A 22,761-nucleotide genomic window follows, 5' to 3' on the forward strand; every position below is an offset into this window, starting at 1 on the left:
GGCGCTGAAACCGATAGTACCTCCAGTGGCACCAAGCACTCTGGCTCTGAAGGGATAACATAGCTCGGAGAAAGAACAGCAGACAAGGACAAAGCTGGATCAAGTGGCTCTGGAGTAGACTGGGTCAGAGCCAACAATAATTTTGGTAAGGCAGACGTACCCCTCTCCACATCTTCTGAAAGAAGCAAGCAAATACACCACATAGGTTGCATAGAATAGAGAAGTTCAGATAAGACCCAGCAAAAGGAAAGGGGATGGTGGGAGGGTAACCTGGACTGCAACAGTGAATACACTCTAACATCTACATTTATGGTAGGTACACAGCTGTACTGTTTTCATAGCGTTTCACTGTTGCAGTCATTACTCTTGGGTTGAATCCCAAAGCTGAGGATGGGTGGCTGGGCTAAATAGGATTAGGAGAGGCTACGAGGCCCTGCAGAACTGCAGTGGCAAAGCCTGCTCTGGATTTTGAGTAGAGGGGTAAGTGGTAGTGCTTTGTAAAAGTGTGCACTGAACTCCAAGTTGCAGCCTCTAAGATGTCTTTGGTTGGTACTCCTCTGAGGAAGGCTGCTGAAGTGGCTGCTGCTCTGGTTGAATGTGGCCTAATGCCCTTAGGCACTGATTTGCCATGCTGTGAGTAGCAGAAACAAATGCAATGGCCTATCCATTTTGAAATAGTCTGTTTTGAGATGGCCTTTCCTTGTGAACCTGCAGCATATGCCACTAAAAGTTGCTCAGTCTTTCTGAAAGCTTTAGTTCTGTCCAAGTAGAAGCGTAGCTGTCTGTGCATGTCCAAAGAATGCAGAAGTCTCTCACCCTTGTTCTGTGAGTTTGGATAAAAGGTAGGCAAGTGAATGGTTTGGTTAAGGGCCACACTGGACACCACCTTAGGCATAAATGTCTGGTGTGTCCTCAGAGAAACCCTGTCTGGATGGAAAATGACAAAAGGTTCCAAAGCCATGAGTGCCTGTAACTCAGACTCGTCTTGCAGAGGTTATTGCTAGGAGGAGAGCTGTTTTCCATTATAAAAATTTTATATCAGCTGTTGAGGCTGGCTCAAAAGGGGGCCGTGTGAGTTTTTCCAAGACATAATTGAGGTCCCATGCAGGTAATGGTGTGCTCCTTGGAGGTTTTATATTTTTGGCCCCTCTGAGGTACTGCTTTATTAAAGGATGAGAAAAGATAGGTGGTTCCGTATTGTAATGGGCTGAAATGGCTGAGGCATGAATCTTAATTGATAAAAAGGATAAGCCTTTGTCCAGCATCTCAGTTAAGTATTGTAAAATCTGAGGAATATTTGGTACAAACGTGTCAATTCCTTGTGCCTGGTTCCAAGCACAGAATCTCTTCCATTTTTCTGCATAATATTTTCTGGTACTGGGCCTGCTGGCCTCCAAAATAACATCCATCACAGCTTTGGAGAGAGGAGTGTTCTGAATGGCTACATTACCCGCCATGCTGCCAGATTTAAGGTCCTGTGTTGGCTGTGCAGGATCTGATAGTTTTGTTGTGTCAGTAAGTGAGAAATTTGAGGCAATGTCCAGGCTGGACCTTGAGACAAGTTCTTTAGGATTGGATACCAGTGCTGGTGTGGCCAGTCTGGGGCAATCAGTATCATTTTTGGCTTCTCGTCTGAACTTTAGGAGTACCTTGGGGAGGGAGAGGCAGTGGGGAAAGGCATATACTGTTAGGTTTTTCCAGCTGAAGGATAAGGCATCCATTTTCCATGCTTGCTTGTGGCAAATCCTTGTGCAAAATCTCTGTAGTTGGCAGTTGTGAGGGAAGGCAAATAGATCTATGTCTGGGCATCCCCATTTCCTTATCATGCTGAAGACTTGTGGATCCAGTTTCCACTCGTGGGGATCCATGAGGTTTCTGCTTAGTTCGTCTGCCAGAGTATTTATTATTCCTGGCAGGAATTGGTAAGTCAGTGCTGTGTCCCACAAAGTCATGGCTTGTCTGCAGAGGGGGTAGGAATGTGCGCCTCCCTGCTTGTTTATGTACCACATGACTGTAGTATTGTCTGTCTTTATCAGTAGTTGTCCTGGATGAAGTAGATCCTTGAAAGCCGTCAGGACATTCTGAACAGCTAGCATCTCTTTTTGATTGATATGAAGATGCATCTGGCTTGCGGGCCATGTGCCCTGAATACATTTTCCTGCCATGTGGGCCCCCCCAGGCATAATCTGATGCATCTGTTATTAGTGTCTGCCTGGCTGTGGGTAGAGTGAATGGCTATCCCTTGTGTTGACAGGCCTGTGCCCACCATCAAAATTCCTGTTGCAGGCAGGGAATAAGTTATGTACTCACCATAACGTTCCACCTGAGTAGGTGGCTTCATTTGTCTGCAACCTGTGGGGTCTTGGATCAGATATCGGATCCGAACCGGCAACTATTTATACAGCTATGGATCTGAGCTCCTAGCTCCTCCCCTCACCCATAATCCCCTGCCAACCCCAAATGACCTCAGATCAAGTTTGCCCTCCTACATATACCTGAAAAGGTATCCCAACAGGAAAAGGCAGGATAATACAACAAAACTAACTCTTCTGAAGGCCAGGGGGAAGGAGGGGGGGATGGTTGCAGACAAATGAAGCCACCTACTCAGATGGAACGTTATGGTGAGTACATAACTTCTTAATCTGGAGTAGGGACTTCATTTGTCAGCAACCTGTGGGACAGAGTCCCCAGCTACCTGAATCTTGGGCGGCCATCATGGAAGGATGTTCCGGAGCACTGCGGAGCCAAAGGATGCTCTCCCTCTGGAAATGAGGTCCAGTTTGTAGTGGTTGATAAAGGTATGAGATGAGGCCCAAGTGGCTGCCGAGCAAATATCATCCAAGGGGACTCTAGATCTAAAGGCAGCAGAAGTAGGTATGGAGCGAGTGGAATGTGCATGGACTCCTTGAGGTGCGGGCCTCCCAGAAGCTTCATAAGCTAGAAGAATACATTGGGAAATCCAGCGTGATAAGGTGACCTTCGAAACTGCTTTACCCAAACTGAATTTGGCAAAGGAAATGAACAGCTGATCGGATTGTCTGTGACCAGCAGTCCTATGAATATAGAAACGCAGCTGCCTGTGCACATCTAAAGAATGCAGCTTGTACTCTCCTTTATTTTGATAATTAGGGAAGAAAACAGGTAGGTTAATGGACTGATTGATATTGGTTTCTGAGGCCACCTTGGGTAGGAAGGAGGGATTGGTCCTGAAGTACACTCTAACCTGATGAAAAACCAAGTAAGGGGGTTTTACGGAAAGAGCTTTAAGTTCCAAAACTCTTTTCGCTGAAGTGATGGCTACCAGGAATGCTGTTTTCCAAGACAGGTATTTAAGATCGGCCGAGGCAGCTGGATCAAAGGGAGAAGCAGTCAAGGCTTGAAGAACTAGTGATAGATCCCAAGGGGGTACGGCTTCTTTGATAGGGGGCCTGAACAGAAAAGTATCCTTGAGGAAGGTTTTACATAGTTTAGCTGACAAAGGACCCGTCTCATGTCCTACATGGTAATGGGAGATGGCTGCCAATTGTACCTTGACTGTCAAACAGCTAGCCCCTTGCTGAAAAATTCCGGTAAGGAAGTCCAACACGGACGTTAACGGAGCAGTGAAGGGGTCCAAATTATGATGTTCCGCCCAGACGGAGAAGCGCTTCCATTTACTGAAGTAAACTTTCCTGGTGAAAGGTTTATGCGCTGCCACCAAGATGGCTTTGACTGATGAAGAGATGCCGGGAGTCCTGATTAAGAGTGGAACTGGAGCAGCCAAGCTGTTAGCTTCAGGTTGTCCAGATTCGGGGTTGGTAAGCCTGATGGGATGGGATATTAGATCCGGGTTGGGATCCAGAATCCAGGGAGGATTCACCAAGTGAGACCACAGGTAAGGAAACCAAGTTTGCCGAGGCCAGCATGGGGCAATGAAGATCATTCTGCTCCCCAACCGAGAGGCATTCTGTAAAAGCTTTAGCATCAGGGGTAGAGGAGGATAGGCATAAAGTAGACCGGGCGGCCAAGCATGCACTAGAGCGTCTCTCAAGGCTTCCCCCCTGGTGGGGGAATCAGCGCGAAGAAGCCGTCTCATTTCGTATTTGAGGGAGAGGCAAAGAGATCGCAGCAGGATTGCCCCCATTTTGCAAATATCCGCTTCGCTACTCGGGAGTTGAGAGACCACTCGTAAGGGGAAAGATAGTGCGGCTGAGTTTGTCCGCCAGAATGTTGGACCATCCCGGAATGTGCGTTGTGATCAGAAAGCGGTTGGTGGAGATCGCCCATTCCCACACACTCATGGCCTCTCGGCAGAGAGGATAAGACCTGGTTCCGCCCTGTTTGTTGATGTACCAGACAACTGACATGTTGTCCGTCTGTATCGCAATAGTTCCTACGGGAAGAAGGTTGTGAAGTGCTTGCAATGCTAAGAGCACCACCCTCATCTCCAGAACATTGACATGCAGGGAGGTCTCTGTGTCGTTCCACGTGCCTTGGACTGTTCTGTCTGAGCAATGCCCCCCCCACCCGAAGCGAGAAGCGTCCGTGATCACCATGACGAGAGGAGGTGGAGCGCAGAAGGGTCGGCCTGTAAGGAGGTCTGGGGGCTGAAGCCACCATAACAGGGCCCTCCTGCAAGCCTTGCTGATAGAGATAGGGTGATTGAGAGGAAGAAGCTGAAAGGACCATTGTACTTGGAGGGTCCACTGTAGTGCCCTCATGTTTAGACGAGCGCATGGAAGAAGCATTATTGCCGCTGCCATGGAGCCCAGTGCCCTCAGGACCTATTCCGCTGGTGGAGCTTCTGATTGGAGGATGGCCCGCACATGAAATCTCATATTCTGTAGTCGTTCCGAAGTGAGGTAGGCTCGCAGACTTCTCGTATCCAATCTGGCCCCTATGAAGTCCATCACTTGTGTCGGAGCAAGGGAGGATTTTGTCCGTATTGATCGTGATGCCTAACTGGGGAGCTAGGCGGAGAAAAAAAGTCTCTGGCTGAGCTGAGTAGATGCCTTGTTGGGGCGGTCAGGAGCCAGTCGTCCAGGTAGACCTGCATTCCCTGGAGTCTCAGGTGGGCCGCTATCACTGCTAAAACTTTGGTGAACACCCAGGGGGCTGTGGTGAGGCCAAAGGGAAGGACCCTGAACTGATGGTGGCTGGCTCCCAGCCGGAAGTGGAGAAACCTCCTGGATTGTCTGTCCATTAAAATGTGGTAGTATGCATCCTTGAGGTCTATTGAGCACATCCAGTCGTTCTCCCGCAATAGGGGGAGAATGGATTGAAGAGTGACCATTCGGAATTTCTCCTTGGTTGCCGACATGTTCAAGAGGGAAAGGTCTAGAATTGGTCTCAGGTCCCCTGTCTTTTTTGGCACCAGAAAGAACCTGGAGTAAAACCCTAATCTGAGCTGGTCTGGGGAGATGGGTTGGATGGCTCTTTTTTTCTAGCAGCTGCTGGATTTCCGCAGCTGCAGCCTCCCTCTGACCGGGTGGTACATCGGGGAAGTTCCCAAGTCTGGGAACATGTTGCATTGGGATTTTGTAACCTCTGGATATAATCCGAAGCACCCAGCGGTCTGATGTGATGGACTCCCATGCTGCCAGATGCCTCGAGAAGCGCCCCCCCGACTGCCTCCAGAGTGGAGAAGTCGGGCAACCCTTCATGGCTGTTGCGTGGGCCGATCAGAGAAGGATTCTCTGGACCCAAAATTTCTCTGGGCCCCTCTGCCTCTAGGGCGGCATCCTCCCTGTTCTCCTCTGCCACGGAAGGACTGGTTGTCCGGAGCAGGTTGGGAATGTTGCGATTTCCGGAACCACATCTTCTTCTGTCCCTTTTGGTTCTTGAAGAAGGACCTCTGGGGAGCAGAGAAGCAGACTCAGACGGCAGACAATGTCTTCCCGTCCTTCTCGCTCTGAACAAGTGTCTCACAAATGGTCTTGCCAAACAAGGCAGAACCATCAAAGGGGACATTCGCAAAGGACGCCTTAAATGGCTCCGCGAAGTCGCACTGTCGGAGCCAGGCCTGGCGTCTCATAACTAGGCCTGCTCCGCTAGCTCTAGCGGCTCCCTCAGTGGCTTGAGACAACAGCCGCATAGAGGTATTGGAAATAGATCTTAGAGTGGCCATACGAGTGGAGTACAACTGCTTGTCCTCCGCCGACATGGACTCCAGGGGGGAAGCAGCGTATTCTTTAATAAGATCCCACTGCATCCTGATGACATGTGCCATGTAGTTCAGGGACCTTACTGAGGTCGCTGAACTGAATACCTGCTTCCCAAGGCGATCCATCGAGCGGGACTCCTTGCTCGGTGGATGGACCGAAGGGCTCTCCTGAGCTAGTTCCCTCTTAGTGGCTGCTGCCATCAAGATGGCATCTACGGGGGGACCCTTGCTCCAGTGGGGCCGGTCTGCGGGGGGGGGGGGCTCAAAATCCTATCCAGGTGTTTAGGGACTGGCTCCACAGTGTCCGGCTCCTTCCACGCCCTGGTGGTAACAAGGTCCACCAGGGGGTCGGCCGGAAGGGGACACCCAAGTGGTAGACGGGCCTGCTTCAAATGCCTCCAGAAACACGGACTCGGAGGAAGCCTTGGGGGCAGACCACCCCCCCTGATCCTGAGCATTTCCATGATGTCTCCAAAGGAGATATCCTCAGGGGGTGACCTTGGGGAGCCCTCCCCTTCATCCAAGTCAGTGTTCTCTGTTAAGGACTCGGGGGAGTCCACGTGCCTCCTCTTACACTTATGCTTGCGAGGCACTTCCTCGGGGGGGGGGGGGGGCTGTCTGAGGAGGTCTCACCAGCAATGTCCTGTTCCAAAGGAACAACCTGGGACATCTAAGCAGGCTGTCCCTGTGGCAGGGTGATGGAAGCCTGACCCAGCAGAGAGGGATTGCAGGGCGGAGACGAGACAAGGGCCGGAGGTCTGGATGCTCTCGACAGAGCCCTCTCCACTACATCGAAGGCTGAGGGGGAGTCGCTCTCCCTGGGCTCCGAGAGCAGACTCCCACTCGGATCCGATGAAGGGATCGCAACCGGTGCCAAGACAGTCGGATCAGAGGGACCAGTGTGCTCTGACCTGGACTGAGCCTAAGGCACACTGAATCCCTCGGATCCAAAGCTCGGGCCACGGCTCTGAGAGGTCGGATCCAACGATGGAACTTGACAGACTCGAGGGTAGGGTCGGATCCGAAGTACCTAGTACTGTCGGCGCCGACCCATCCCCGGCTCCAACGCTGCCCGGCTCCAAGCACTCCAAACCCGGAAAGCGGGTCGGAGACGGAGCTATCTGAGCAAAAAAGGGTGTCGAGCTCCCCCCCGAAGGGGGGGGGGGGCAGGAGCACTTCCATCTGCAGCTGGGCCTGGATGAACCTTCTCATCATCCGGTCCAAGTCTGCATCAGACAGGCTGTAGGTGGATCTCGACGAGGCCACCAAGGCAGGCCTGGAATGCCGCCTCAATGACCTCGACGGAGATCAGGTCTTCTCCTCCTCAGGTCCCGGGGAGAAGCAACGTGATCGGAGCCGAGGAAGAGACGACCTGGAAGCCGTGGAGGGAGAAGCCCGCTTAGCTGGGGGAGGCCGAAGCGGAGGCCTCGGCCTGCCGCTTGTGGTGCTTCTCCCTCAGTTTCTCCCTCCTGGCCTCCCTGTCCTCCGTCGCCTTAGTGGGAGTTTGAATCCCGGCCGGAGGAAGGGGGGCAGGAGTGGCCACCACCACAGGCTGAGGAGGTGCCACGGGAGTAGCGGAGGCCGAAGCCGAATCCGGGGGCAAAAGTCCCACCAGGACCAGCTTCGACCTCCGCTCCTTCAGTGCCCTGGGGTTGAACGCTGCACAAATGGTACATCCCGAAGACAGGTGTTCAACCCAAAGGCACTGAACACACCGAGTGTGGCCATCCGCCAGAGAGCGCTTATGGCCACACTCGGTGCATTTAGAAAAAATAGGTTTTGGGGCCTCTGACATACCCAAAACTAAGTAAAAGCTACACAAACGCACTAGGCCCCAAATGCAAGCACACACAAGCACACTCTAATGACCAGCAAGGGGAGGGTAAACACTAAAAATTTAAAAATTAACAGACTAACGGGAAACCTAATACACACTGATTAAATTACAAAAAAGTAGGCTAATGAGACAAAAAAGAACACTTATCTCAAAAAATTGCCAGGAGCTCAAAATCCAGCTGACACACTCAAGAGCGGCAAACTAGATCTGGGGTCATTTGGGGTTGGCAGGAGATTATGGGTGAGGGGAGGAGCTAGGAGCTCGGATCCATAGCTGTATAAATAGTTGGCGGCTCGGATCAGATATCGGATCCAAGACCCCACAGGTTGCTGACAAATGAAGTCCCTACTCCTGATTTAATATTTCCAGGTTGTGGCAATGCTGAGTCCAAACACTTTTTAGATACCATTGTAGTTTCCTCATATGCAGTCTGGCATATGAAATTAGCAGAATGCAGGATGCCATGAAGCCCAAAGCCTGCAAATTTTTTCTTGCAGATAACTGGGTCTTTGTTGCCAACATTTTGAAGAAAGAAGTCAGTTGCCTTTGTCTGGCGTGAGATAAGCCATCTGGGCAGTTGTATTTAAGCTTACACCCAGGAATATTATCTCTCGAGGGGGTACTAGTTTTGATTTTTTTTCGTTTGTGTACCCTAGGCAAATTAGTAATTTTTTTTACAAACATCAGATGCTTTAGTAGAATGTTCCTGTTCTCTGCTTGAATAAGACAGTCGTCCAAGTAAGGATACATTTAAATTCCTCTTTGTCTGCAAAATGCAATTACTGGTGCAAGGCATTTTGTGAAGACCCTGGGTGCAAAAGATAAGCCAAAGGGCAGTGCAGAGAATTGGCAGTGCATTGAGCCAGCTATGAATCTGAGGTATCTTCTGCAAGATTGTCTGATTGGGACATGCAGGTATGCCTCTTTTAGGTCCAAAGTTACAAGCCAAGCCTTCTTGCCCAGCATGGGCAGTAGCTGCTGCAGAGTAAACATTTTGAATTTTGGAACGTCCAGAAATGTATTTAGAATAGACAGGTCCAGTGTTGGTCTCCAGGCTTTGTCCTTGATGGGTACCAAGAAAAGTCTAGAGTAAAATCCTTGTCCCTGCTCTTGCTGTGGTACTCGCTGAATGGCCCTCATGCACATGAGGGATGAAACTTGCTTTTGTGCCTATGCCCATTGATTGTGTGGCAGGTCTGGCATACCTTTTGCCCTTGGCAGGGTGTGAAAGTGGAACCTGTAGCCCTGAGACACTATCTTCAAGACCCATTTGTCCTGGGTGATCATGTGCCAATTTTGTGAAAAAAGTGCTAGTTTCCCCCTAAGGGGGCTGCCAAAGATAATTGCTTGGTTCTGGCAGAAGAAAGTCATTGGGACCGTTTCCTGTAAGGCTGTGATTTGTCCTCTCCGCTTTTGGGGGTAGAAGCACCCCATTGTTTAGGCCTGTATGAGCCTTGGGGCTGGGATCTGCCTCTGTGGCGTCTGTATCTGCCTCTATGTGGCCTGTGTGACACTGGAAAGGACCAATTCTTTGTAGGCCAGTTCCTGCTAAATCTGGGTGGCTGCACCTGTAAGAAATCCTTAACTGTCTGCATAGATTTCGCTTTGTCCTCCATTTTCTTCAACACCTCTTCTGCTTTAACACCAAAGTATCATGCTGTAATGGAGCATCTAATAATTTTGCTTTAACATGATCAAGCAGATTCTGTTCCTTTAACCAAGCATGTCGCCTAATGACAGAACCTGCAACAGCGGCCATCCAGAGAATCAAAACCACATTGCAAAGCATGCTTTCCCACTTGTTCAGTTGCATGCAATAAATTCTGCATTTCCTTGTTTTCTGCACATTCAGAATTTGTTAAAATTTTCCATTTAAGCAGTGACAATAAGTATTGCTGATATTTAAGCATATGAAATTGACAATTTAAAGCCCTCACAGCCAAGGTAGCAGAAGTGTAAACCTTTTCCCCCATCTGTCTAGTGCCCTTGAATCCCTATCAGAGGGGATAGGTTTTTTGCAGTGGAAGCCTTGAACCCTTTGGGACCCTGAGAAATAGTTTCTGGGTCAGCAGTAGGGTTTTTATAAAGAAATTTATGTGAATATGTAACCCTGTAGTATCTGTCTGGGTTAACAGGTGCAGGGGGTAAAGAGTCAGGGGACAGGCCGGACTCTGAAAATACATCTACAATGTGTAAAACAGGAGGGATAGCAAGAGGCCTGTGCTGAGGTAGTAAGAAAATCTCTAAGCCTTTTCTTAGATTCTGTGTAGTCTTGACTCTCGCAGTGGAAGTGCTCCCTCATCGTATGCAGGGTTTCCCCAAAAGAATAATCCTCAGGAGAGGAGGCTGAAGGGATAGATTTTTCAGCATCGGAATCCTCATAGGGAGGGAGAGAGTATTCTTGGTCAGAAGAGGAGTCAGAGGAAATGGCAACCTGATCTGAAGATTCATATTCTGTCTCTTGCCTAGGCCTCTTCTCAGGAGGGGGATGGGAACCCCTGATCAAAGTAATTAGGTCTTCGGCCATTTTGAGCATCTGTTTTTTAGGCATGGAGGCCTGTCCATGGACTTGCTGCACTTGTTTCTTTGTCTTTAATGGTGCTTTAGTCTTTGCCTTTGAAGCTGTAGTCGGTTTTATATACAACTGTGTAGGCCTGAAAACACCCTCAAAAGCCGATGCCTGCGCAGCGGCTCCGGACCCATCTGAGGGAATAATTTCCAAGTGTCCAATACCTGGAGTTTCCAGAGGCCTAGTCTGCTCCACGTCGGAAGCAGCCTGCGGCTCTGAGGTAGCAGGCGTCAGGGGCTGCGAAAGCACCTCACTGAGGACCGGCGACTGGCTTAGAAGAAGCCTAGTCAGTTTTGGACCTCGGATGCCTGTCCTTTTCCTTGCGTTTCTTGTGAATTGCGGTAGTTGGATGGCTATCCGACATTGTGTAATTACACCTTCGGCCAAAGTAATGAAATGCAAAATCGTACAGACGTTGGTTAAATCTAGCACAAAATCTGTAGTTAGCTACGTCGTGATCAGGGCCTAGGCAAGGAATACAATAATAATAGAAGTCCGTATGAGGTATTTGCTTCCCACAAGAAATACAATTAACTTTTTCTGACATCGGTCTGGAGCAAGAAAAAAAAGTTTCCCCAACGGGGTACTTGGCTTTAAATGAAGACTTTGGATCTGAAATTCAAACACGAAAATCTCAGGAGTCGGCCGACCAGCACTTGCCAACTGCTTCTGCTTCGGGCACCGCATGGCAAGAAAGACTGAAGAAAATGGCGTCTGCTGCATCTTTTATACCCCTGGCGCACAGACGTCAGGGAAGAAGTGACAGCAACCGATGCCAGACCAAGACTTTGGAATTCAGGCCGACTGTGGGTAGCCTGCCAGCAGGATAACCCAAGAGTAATGACTGCAACAGTGAAACACGATGAACATCCTCCATAAATAAACTTCTCCAAGGCCAACTTCATGCTACTCAAGTCAGACATTACAGACTTCATGACACCCATGCAGATGGGAACTGAAAGTTCGTCTGTTGAGTCCTACACTAAAGCACTGTACTAGCACATCCACTTATGCATGAATCTTGCCATCCCAAATAGAACCAAGATGCTCTGCTCCAAAAAAAGGAAGCCAATCTGTTGGTCACCTGCCATAAACAAACTTAATAAAAGGAAAAAACTCTGTTGCAGAAAAGAGGAAAATCCCAGGATGCAAAAAACTCCTTACCAGCCTCAGTAAGAAGCTGAGATCCCTCATAAAATCCTCCAAAGCTAGTTACGGAAATAAAATTGCCAAAGACAACCACAAGGCATTCTATAACTATGTCAAGAATCTAAATGGCAATGCTCAGAAATGCTCTGAGCTACAACAGAATGGCATTAAATATACTGATCCCAAGGATATTGCCAATATCCTGGCAGATCGATTCAGTGCCAACTTCACCCCCTAAATGGCCCATCTCAATACTGGAAGACTGCCAAATTCCGATAAGAACGGCCACACAGGTAAAAAATGCACTCTCCAAAGCTAAGAATACAACATCCATGGGACCGGATGACATCCTGGGCTGTGTACTACATGAACTACAAAATGAACTGGCACCTCACCTAAGTGTCATGTTTAATCATACCCTCACCTCAGGCTTCACGCCCACTGAGTGGCGCACAGCTACAGTTATCCTACTCCACAAGGGTGATCCACCTTAGATCCCGGGAACTACCACCCCATCAGTCTGACGAGCCTTATCTGCAAGGCCATGGAACGTATTACCATGGAACTTATAAACAAAGACATCGGCAACCTTAAAACACTGGACCCCACCCAGTTTGGGTTCGTGAAGGGCCGATCTGGTCTCCTGAACCTTACTGACTTCTTCGAATCAGTCTCCAGAGCTGTGGACGAGGGTAAGGCAGTCCACACAACCTATCTGGACCTCGCCAAGGCCTTTGACACCATTCCCCACTCTGGAATCATAGATAAACTTACTAAGCTTGGCATTAATCCCTACGTCACTCGATGGGTTGCCAACTGGGTTACTGACAGAACCCAGACTGTAAAAGTAGCCAACTCCTATTCAAGCTCCAGACAAGTGGAGTACCTCTGGGTTCAGTCCTGGGACCTCTCTTGTTTGGCATCTACTTCTCTGAAGTACGGGCCAACACTAAGGGACTCTGGCTAACACAGTTCGCAGATTACTGTAAACTGGGAGCCATTATTGAATCCCCAAATGATGTGGATACTCTACAAAAAGGCCTTACAGAAACAGATGCTTGGTGCCAGAGCCATGGGCTCAAGCTCAATGCCAAGAAATGTATAGTTATCCCCTTTGGGGAAAAAACATGTACCCGTGAATCATCACATAGGTGGCAGTACACTAAGCACCGAAAGTGTGATAAGAGACTTAGGGACACAGGTGGACAGTGGTCTCACCTTCAATAACCACATCGCCACAACAGTCAGGAAAATCCCATGTGGCACACCTCATCACCAAGGGCTTTTCATCCAGAAAAAAGGAGGTCATTGTCCCACTGTACTCATCCCTCATTAGACCAATTATAGAATACAGGAAAGGCCGCAGAAATACCTCACTAAAAGAATCACAGACCTAAAGCAGATGCCCTATGCTGACCGCCTTAAAAAACTCCAACTATACTCTGTTACATATAGTCTACTCCGAGGCGATCTCTGCTTAACATACAAGGCCATGTCAAACCCAGAGCTGTTGGATAAGCTACACTTAAAGAAATCCCAATCCCTCAGAGCCACAGGCTCCAGGGATCTAAATCGTCATCACAATAAACAAAACACGCTGGAGGGATAGGTTCCTGACCCAGAGACACCCCAGACTCTGGAATAGACTGCCTATACATGTCAGAGTGCCTCTTTGGCACTCTTCAAAATGAACCTTGATGATTGGATGGGAGAAATGAAATTCACCCCGGGGATTAAGTCAGTCGCCCTGCTACACGGGTCCAGGGAAGTAAATAGTGTGGAAAGAAATAGCCAGGGAATTGTTATGGCTAGGCTTGTAAAGGCCCTAGGACAGATAGCCTAGTACCAACCTATGAACCTATGAAACATTCTAAAGGTTAGTCCACAGCCCACATCATACTGAGGATCACTTGTCTGTGATGAATAAAGGCTTGTTGTTTTGGAATACCACCTGGTTTTCACAATTCTTGGGAATTATTGTGGATCTCTTCAACGAAGTTTTAAGATAGCTAGTTTCTCTCTCTTTTTTTATATAAAAAAATGCTTACTTAAAAATGTCAAACAACCTAATATTTTCTTTACAGATTGCCTGAAAACCTGGAAAATAAAAAACGTAAAAATATACAGAAACCGTAAATGACTGTTCATAACAAAATACATAAATTAAGCAGCAATGTTTTTTGCAAGGGTGCAAGGCTGGTACACAACAGTACCACAACCCTAGGAAAATTATAAAGGATGTAACACAATGAGGCAAGACCAAGGTATGCAGTCCTGCCCTAATGTATAAGCACAGTACTCCATGAACGTACATCTAAAACTGAATCCCCCCCCCCCCCAAGCACTGTACACTGCATACAATCCTTTCACCATCTGTGTACAGACTTGTCCCAAAGGGCTAACTTACAGGAATATAACTCGGTACCTGCAAGATACTGTATAAATAGAGTTATGTCCTTACCATAACTTAGCATCTGTGCTATCCTATGTCACTATTCATCACTTCTGGGAAATAGAATCTGACAATGGAGCCAAGCCAGCAACTACTCAGACAAATCCTACGCTCAAGCTCCTCCCACTCCCATAATCCCTTGATGCCCTCTAACTCTTCAGATAGAGTTTGCCCCACAGCTACAAGACAGCCACAGTAGACAAACTAGATAGGATGAAGGAAGGAGGGAGGGATAGTGATGAATAACACAGATACCAAGTATGCAACTATATCTGATGCTATCCAGGTCACTATTCCTCACTTCTGGGTCAGAATCTCCAGCTATCATACAATCCTGGGAGGCCTCATGGAAGGAAATGCTGAAGAACTCTGGACCCAAAGGAAGCCCTGTTTCTGGAAACTAGGTCAAGTTTGCAACAAGTAATGAAGGTGTGAGGAGTAGACCAGGTGGCTGCAGTGCAAACCTCATCTACAGAATGTTGCGTTAAATAGGCAGCTGACATAGCCACAGATCTAGTGGAATGAGCTCTGACAGGTCCTGGTAAAGGCAATCCCTTAGAAGAATAAACCATAAAAATACACTGGGATAGCCAATGAGATATTGTAATCTCGGACACTGTCCGAACCAGTCTGTTAACAGAGAAGGCCACAAACAGTTGATCATATTTGCAAATCCTCTTTGTCCTACCTAAATAAAATCATAACTGTCTATGTATGTCAAGCGTGTGCAGCATATGCTCTTCTTTACTGGAATGGTTGGGAAAAGAAAACTGGCAATTGAATGGCTTGATTCAAATTTGCTTCAGTGGCTACCTTGGGCATGAAAGAGGGATTAGTCTTGACAACTACTCTGTCTCTATGAAAAATCATGTATGGAGGCTTGATTGAGACCACCTTCAACTCAAACTCATCCTGCTGATATTATAGCCACCGAAAAGGCAGTCTTCCAAGAAACAAAAAATTAATGCTGCAAGTTGCAGCAAGCTCGACAAGACTCTGCACAAGAGATTGCAGCACAAAGGTAAGGTTCCAAGGAGGAGGGGGATCCTGTGATGAGACCAAAGGGGATGGCCCTGAACTGGTAATGATCTCCAGGAATGCCTGTATTTTTACATAACAGTATGCATCCTGGATATCCACAGAGCATATCTACTCATCCTTGTGGAGAAGGGGTATGATGTACAGTCACCATATGGAACTTGACTTCTTGGAGAAATTTAACTCACTCAAGTCCAGGACTGGACATGGGTCCCCTGCTTCCTTTGGCACCAAAAAGAGGCAAGAGTAAGTTCCTGATCATCATTGTCCTGGCGGGGTCTCTTGGATGGCTCTCTTCTGAAGAGAACTTCTTGCAGAACTAACTCCTTCTGATAGGGTGGTACATCGGGAAGAGAATTCTGATTGGTTTGGGGGGGGGGGGTAGGAAAAGGAAATAAAATAGGCCCTGCAAATAATGCTTGGCACCCACTGATCTTTTGTGATGTCTGCCAGGCGAAAGAGTGCAGAGACAAATGATCCCCGACTGCCTCCAGGTCAGGACAGCCAGGCAACACCACAGGAGCACTGGAAGGGCTTCTCAGAGAAGGGTTCCCTGGAGCCCTGATTTTGTAGACCACCACTGCCTCTAGGGCAAAGTCTACCATTGAACCTACTTCCCCTCTAGAAGAGGGTTCATCCTGAACACCCTGAAAAGAAGACTGCGACTTTCAGAACCACAACTTCTTAGTCCTCCCATTGTCTTAGAAAAGGACTTCTGAGGGGACAAGGTCTTCCCTTCTTGCTCACTGCGGGTCAGTGCGTCTGACTGATGGGCCAAAGACAGTTGATCCATCAAAGGGGGCACTCCACAAACCCGCAAGGCACAGCCAGGTGAAATGCTGAACAGCAATGCCTGCGCTGGCCACTTGAAAAGGTGCCTTCCGCAGCACTGGAAATCAATCTCATCGAGGAATTAACAAGGGATGCAAGAGTGGATAGCTTGGAAGACTATTTGTTCAAGTTCTCGGCAGCCATCTTCTCAAAGTGAAGTGGTGAGTTCCTTGACCAAATCCCTTTGGAGACAGATGAAGTGTTCCAAGTAATTCCGTGCCTGCACACCAAATACAGCTGAGGCAAAAACCCACTTTCCATGTCTATCACCTGGGATTCTCAATTGGGGAGGATGGACAGACATACTCTGCTCTGCCAACTCCTTCTTATTGGCAGGAGCTACCACTATAGCATCAACTGGCTCCTCTTTGACTAAAACTTTTTATCTATGGTTGGACTTAAAAATTTGTCTGCTCATTTGGGCTCTAGCTCCACAGTATTTGGCTCATTCCACACCCTACTGGTGATAAGGTCCATCAGCAGGGGGGATACCAAGTGCTGTCCCAAACGCCTTCAGGAACACAGACTCCTCAGGAGGACGGTGGCTGGTAAGACTATCCACCCTTCAATTTGAGGATCTCTAGGATAGCTCTAAAAAAAAGACATCTTCGGGCAGAGATCTGGGGGACCCAACCCCTTCATCGAGGTCCATATCCTCAGTGAGAGACTCCATCAGAGAGTTTGGGTGCCTCTTCTTGCACATCCTCAGAGAGGGGTTCAGGCGAGGACTTGAAGCCTGGTTCGGGAGGGCTGACTGGGAGCAGAATGAGAAGGCTCAGCTCTGAGAGATTAGAAGTGCTGTGAAGGGTCCTGGAGAGCAGGGGAAGCAGTTCCAACAGTGGAGAAGGTCCTCTCTCCTACCTGGAAGGCTGAAGGGCTGGACAATGCCCCCTCCCCATTTCCAGCGGGCAATCCCACCTGAGAAGATGGAGCAGAGCATGCCACTGCCTCAAGACCCCTAGATAATACTGGCCAACTGCTGAGAGCCAAAGCATCGAGGGCTGGTCCAAAAGAAACTGGACCGGAACCCCCTCACAAGGACTCTGCAGCAGCTGCTCTGTTCCGGGACCCAGTCTGTTCAGAGTGAAGAAGTGCATAGCTGGTCAGGGACTCTGACAGGGTAGAGACAAAGTGGGCTCTAGGAGTCCCTGTCACCTCCTCACCATGCACCAAGCCCTGAAGCCCCAAACCACCTGGGGTAGATGAGGAGATTGAAGTGTATGGGCAGGGGAAGGGACCCTTGGTCGGACGGGCAGGGCAGGCAGGAAGCACCAACTCAATTTGAACCTTGAGGAAAGACCTCATCATCCTGTCCATGTCAGACGGGAGCAAGCTCCTGGAGGACCTACAAGAAGCAGATGACCTAGCTGGGGATGCATGGATATACCCCGAGGACCTCCTGAACCTCTCAGAGGAACATCTTCTGCACCTGGCAGATGTAAGACTACTCCAGGCCAGAACCAGATGAGCAGTCCCCAATCAACATGGGATCAGACAAGAGTCCCGGATGAGTCCTCTTCTGATCAGAGTGCAACTGAGGATCCAAGCATTTAGAAATTGAATGCCTTGGATCCAAGGAGGTCAGATCCAAAGGCCTTGATCCGGAGGCCGTGGATCCAGGAGAAGATTCCTAGGATCTCAGATCCAAAGGTCTCAAACTGGAGGCCTCAGATCCAGGAGTAGATTTGTCCTTTGTACAGCAGACTTCTGGGATCTCTGATCTGAGCGTCTCTGATCCCACAGCGCCAAGGCTGGAGCCGGATCCAAGGAGCTAAGATTCGACAGCCTAGGTTTCTTAAAGAAAGAGGACACAGACAGAGGGTGCCTTCCCCTTATGTTAAGAGGAACCCTGCTTGGTAGGAGACTGGACCAAAGGACCCCCCTGAGCGAGTCCTTTCAGAAGTAACTTATTGCAGTGCTTGACCAAGGCTCTGGGGTTGAATGCAGCACAAATGCCACATCCAACCTCCAAGTGGTCAGTGCCCAAACAATAGAGGCACCCCTGGTGCGAGTTGGAGATTAGTATCTTCCAACCACACAAGGAGCACCTCTTAAACCCTGCTGACTTGTCAGACATGAGGAAAACAGACCAAGCACCAAAGCCAAAATGCCAAACGTAACCATTAACCAGGGCCAAACTAAGTCACAAACCAACAAAAGCCAACAATTACACTAACACAATTAACTAATTCAAAAATCGGAACAAGAAAATAAACTAAGCCTAAAATGCAACACACAATATTAAGGCAGAGAAATTGGCAATAAAAGGGCTGACAATAAGAAAAATATTTAGAAAGGGAGGGGAGGCTTAGAGAGTACAAAAAACTAAAAGACTAGACTCTAAAGAGACTACAACTAAGATTAAAAGCTAAAAGACAAAAACAAGGTTTGAAAATGAGCACATACCCCACAGAAGGACTCGAGCCAGAGGAATCACATTTGAAGAGGTGAAGCAGCAAACGTGATGTAAGGGGTTAGAGAGCAGCAGCGAATTATGGTAGTGGGAGGAGCCCGAGCCTAGGATCTGTGTGAGAAGTTGCCAGCTTGGATCCAATGTCAGATCCTATGACCCAGAAGTGAGGAATAGTAACATGGATAACATATTTGTTAGTGTAGCAATTCCCCATGCCCTATTATGCTGCTCAATAAAAGTTGGGCAATACAGCATGGTGGAACACAAAGATGAGAAAAAAAAATCAGTTTCCTATGGTGCAGGCAACCCTGCTGCTACCCATAACCACACCTATCCCTGTCTACACCCAATGATACCTGCCCACCTTATGCTGGTGGGAGCTCCCACAGCACCAGATAGTCTAATACGCACAAGATTAACATCCCTAGCTTCAACATAATTCTTAAGTTAACCTTTTAATGAATTACTATTATGCAAAAAAAAAAACTGGAGCACAACTGAGAAAACTTAAGTTATAACACAGCTTAAGTCATAAAGGTGTTCCAGCCTTCACTGTGTAGTACCCGTCATGCTACACAGCCTTCCCTCCCCCAGTGGTGCATACAGTAAGTACACAATTATGTTCTTGTGTGCCAGTCAAAAAGAAAAATACAAGTTTTGCACGTTGTTGCAGGCTGCAGTCCTTATCTACTAACCATGGTCCCAAAAGACAGGGTAATAAAGTGTGTAGTCTGCATCAACTGCACTATGTTGACGAGTCATACGTTCATAAGTTAGTACTAGGCTAACTGCCCTTTTGGGCCATTTGAAGCCTAGCCAGTTAACCCCATGTGAGAATCAAACCCTGCACCTTGTGTCTTTAAGGTAAATACCTTAACCATTATGCCATCCTCCCACCCAGGCTATGCTAATCACTTTCAAAATGTTTGAATTACATGGTACAGTTCAAAGTCTTATCTTGCAAAAACATTGTCTGAATACTTAAAATGCTAACTTGAACTTGGCCAATAAATGCACAGAATATTTAAAGCGTTACTGCTTTAGATCTATACGCATGGTCCACTCAACAGCTGTAGTAATGTTTTAAATGGGTTTGGAAAGTAACTTTCTTTGTTACAGTGATGTACACTAATGCAAACATTTTCATTTTCTAAGCCACCTGTCTTCTTAATCCGACAAAATAAATGTGTGTTCCATGTCAGAACCTAGATTCATCAACCTGTGTTGAGGTGTAACCAGCACTAATACCTAATTTTCTAATTTCCCCCAAAGCTGAGAGCCCAGGTGTAGTTGTTAGATGGAAACTGCTTATGTCCTTGGAAGTCTAATCAACAGCTCAACTTGCTGTCTTCCTATAAGAAATGTTGGGTGCAAGCTGCTTATAGGTCAAGCCAACTTAAGTTTTAAGTGGTACTCAGAAAACTGTAATACAATGCAGAGGTATTATCTGCATATGCCAAGCCACTGTCTTATTCCTCCTCCTGTGTCTGTGTTCTAGGACTCATTCAGAACACAGTTTAAAAACAAAGTACAATGATTTTATACATTTTGTTACCCCTACCACCACCTAGTTTCCAGCCACATAGAAACATGCCTGATTAAGTTAAACAAATTACATTAAATTTAAACCTGGTATGGCCTCAAAGGATCTGTGCATTCTTCAGAAAAAGCCTGCCTTTTACTGTGGCTCTTCTATTGTGTTCCACTGATGCTTGCTGCTGCTAGTTTTGTAAACAGAAGTCAAGCTCAACTTATAAATGCAATGTAAGAGTAAGACTTATAGCCCCATACAGGATACTTAATCACCTTCGAGGATGAAGAAAGTCAAATTAAGTGGATTTTTAGGTTATGTACAAGCCTACAGTTCTCTTCGCTAGTACATCTACATTTTGAATATAATCATCTATAAATTTAAGATCCATCAGCCTAAAAAAAGAACTGCAGCTCTAGTTAGATTACTTGAGAAGTGCAACCTGCTTTAAAAGTACAAAAAAGCAAAATGGCAATAACCCAGACAAAAACGGTGCTTGAAGTTCAAAGCATGTTAAGATAAGCATACTGATGTCAAAACTGTAATATACCACCACCAACACCTTAGTCTAACAAGAGGAAATCAATCCCTGCTGAAATACATTATCAGTCTCAGACTGTCACATCTCCATCTCAGTAAAGAATGTTGGATGGAAAGGAATCCTTCCTTTTCCACAGGCTCTTACACTCTGGATAAATCAAAAAGGAATAGGAGATAAATTAATAAAAATGCTGAGCTAAAATTACTTCAGAAAAAATGGGAAAGAAAAAAATCTCACACAAAACATGAAATGCACTGAAAAAACATCCCTCAGATGAAACTAGACCAAGGCCCCCATCTGCTTGAACTGGTGGACAGCTCAGGTGGATGCAGAGGATCTGACACTTACTGAAGAGTAGGGAAAATGTTTCCTAGTCAGTGAATAACACCTCAGGTCTAAGCTTGCAAAGAAGCCACTGACCTACTTGGACTAACCCAGTCAACAAAAGACATATACACGTATTTACAGCAGAATACAGACTTATAGGTCAATATGTCTGATACAGTCTGCATATCATTTTATCAGCTTCAAACAAGTTTTCAGCAATTCCATTTTAATACAAGTAATTCAATTATTTCATATAAGCAGAACAGTCACCACATAAACTGAGCAGGTATGTTGATTAGTCTTCCAGTATGCTACACAAAGGCTGCCAAATATATACATACCTCTGCAGATGGAGTAGCTGGATGTGAAAAAATTGCCTTCCAATAGGACCACACAAACATGATAAACGACAGATGAAAAATCACAAGGTAGACAGCTGTAAATGGAAACAAATACAAATGTGGTGAACAAAGTCAACATTTGAAGTTCTGAAGCAAATGAATCAAAGGTTGACAAAAACCTGTATAGAAATGGAACATTAACAAGTACAGACAACACACACCAGGATGCAATATCAAGAATTCATGCACCTTTTAGGTATGAAAGACACAGCAATACAAAACATCAATATCCTTACAGCTGTGCCAAAAGCATGTCTTAATACCTGGTAGAACTTTCAGAAGTTCCCACGCCATAAAAATGTCTTGCAACTCACCTAGCATGAAGAAATAAAAACTTCACACCAATGAAAAAAGTATTTTGAGCTTAAAAAAAATTTCAAGTTCCCCATATCACAAAATTATTTTTGTTTCCTTTAACTCTGCACCACCACTGGCAGGTAAGGTATTCCTCCATTTTCTGTGTGCATTTGGTTCTTCAGTCTCACGGTACATCGTCCTGTTTTCCAAGAAATCCTACATTAATTCTTTTTGGTATATACCAAAGGTAATGTAACATACTGTACAGCCCAATGCACCAAGACTGGAAAGTTAAAACTGGACCTTTAGTAAGTCAACAGAAAAAGGGCAAAGCATTCTTAACGAAACATGGACTACTAAACATTTAATATGGATACTGTAGATTACTGCAGTATCCTCCTTTCAGTCACTTCATTTGCTGGTATGAGGGATACAAATAGTAGTGCACACATCTTGGACAACAGAAGGTTAAAAGGCTGGGGGGTTCTATTACCAAACCAGTTGCCCACATTAAATTAATTTTACTGATATACACTTTGTTGATAGGACTAATTCCACTAGGAAAACAGAACATGGATGACTGAAGGGTATCCTAAAATTTACCCCAAGAACTTCCCCTACTCTTTTCTGCAAATGCCTTGGGATCTTTTACATCCACCTGAGCTACCACCAACTCAAGCAGATGGGGCCTCAGTTTAATGTCTTATCGAAAGGGCAGCATGCATTCCACTACTGGCACAGTGGTGCCACCAAAATGGAATTAACGGCACTCCTGAGGTGCCATCCTTCAGATGGGATGTTAATCTGATATCCTACACGCTAGAGCTAGTGGAAGCTCAGCTAGATGTAAAAGATCCCAATGCCCTTACTGAAAAAGTACAATGGGGGGGGGGGGTTATTAAAGCCCAGTACTGTTTACAGATTATATCCAAACTTCGCAACTATTTTTAGAAATCCATGAACACCTCAACACACGAGTGGACGCAAACATCACTACTGTTCAGGTGACAATGCAACAAAATCATTTATTTTTCGAACACCAACACGTGAGTGGATGCACACAATATTACTGTTCAGGTGACAATGCAACAAAATCATTTTTTTTCAACAGCTTCTGAGTATACACCAGGCACTTAACATTAACTAAAAATCATACACACTTAAACAGAATAACAATACAAAATATATAAAAATACACTAAAAAAAGGGAAAGCAAATAGAAAAGTAATATTC

General features: G+C 46.6%; 1 protein-coding gene across 1 annotated transcript in view; it reads right to left on the reverse strand.

Annotated features, from left to right (window-relative positions):
* The window catches only part of ZDHHC20 (zinc finger DHHC-type palmitoyltransferase 20), a 1,600,692-nt gene that overhangs the window by 1,171,671 nt on the left and 406,260 nt on the right, over window positions 1-22,761 (reverse strand). Inside the window, exon 3 of the mRNA XM_044072039.1 lies at window positions 21,172-21,266. Within this exon, the coding sequence (XP_043927974.1) occupies window positions 21,172-21,266 (95 nt within the window). The remainder of the gene's footprint in view (window positions 1-21,171; window positions 21,267-22,761) is intronic.

The sequence above is a fragment of the Protopterus annectens genome, chromosome 5.part0 (genome assembly GCF_019279795.1).
Source record: "Protopterus annectens isolate FY-2018-M chromosome 5.part0, PAN1.0, whole genome shotgun sequence".
Classification (NCBI taxonomy): Eukaryota; Metazoa; Chordata; order Ceratodontiformes; family Protopteridae; genus Protopterus; species Protopterus annectens.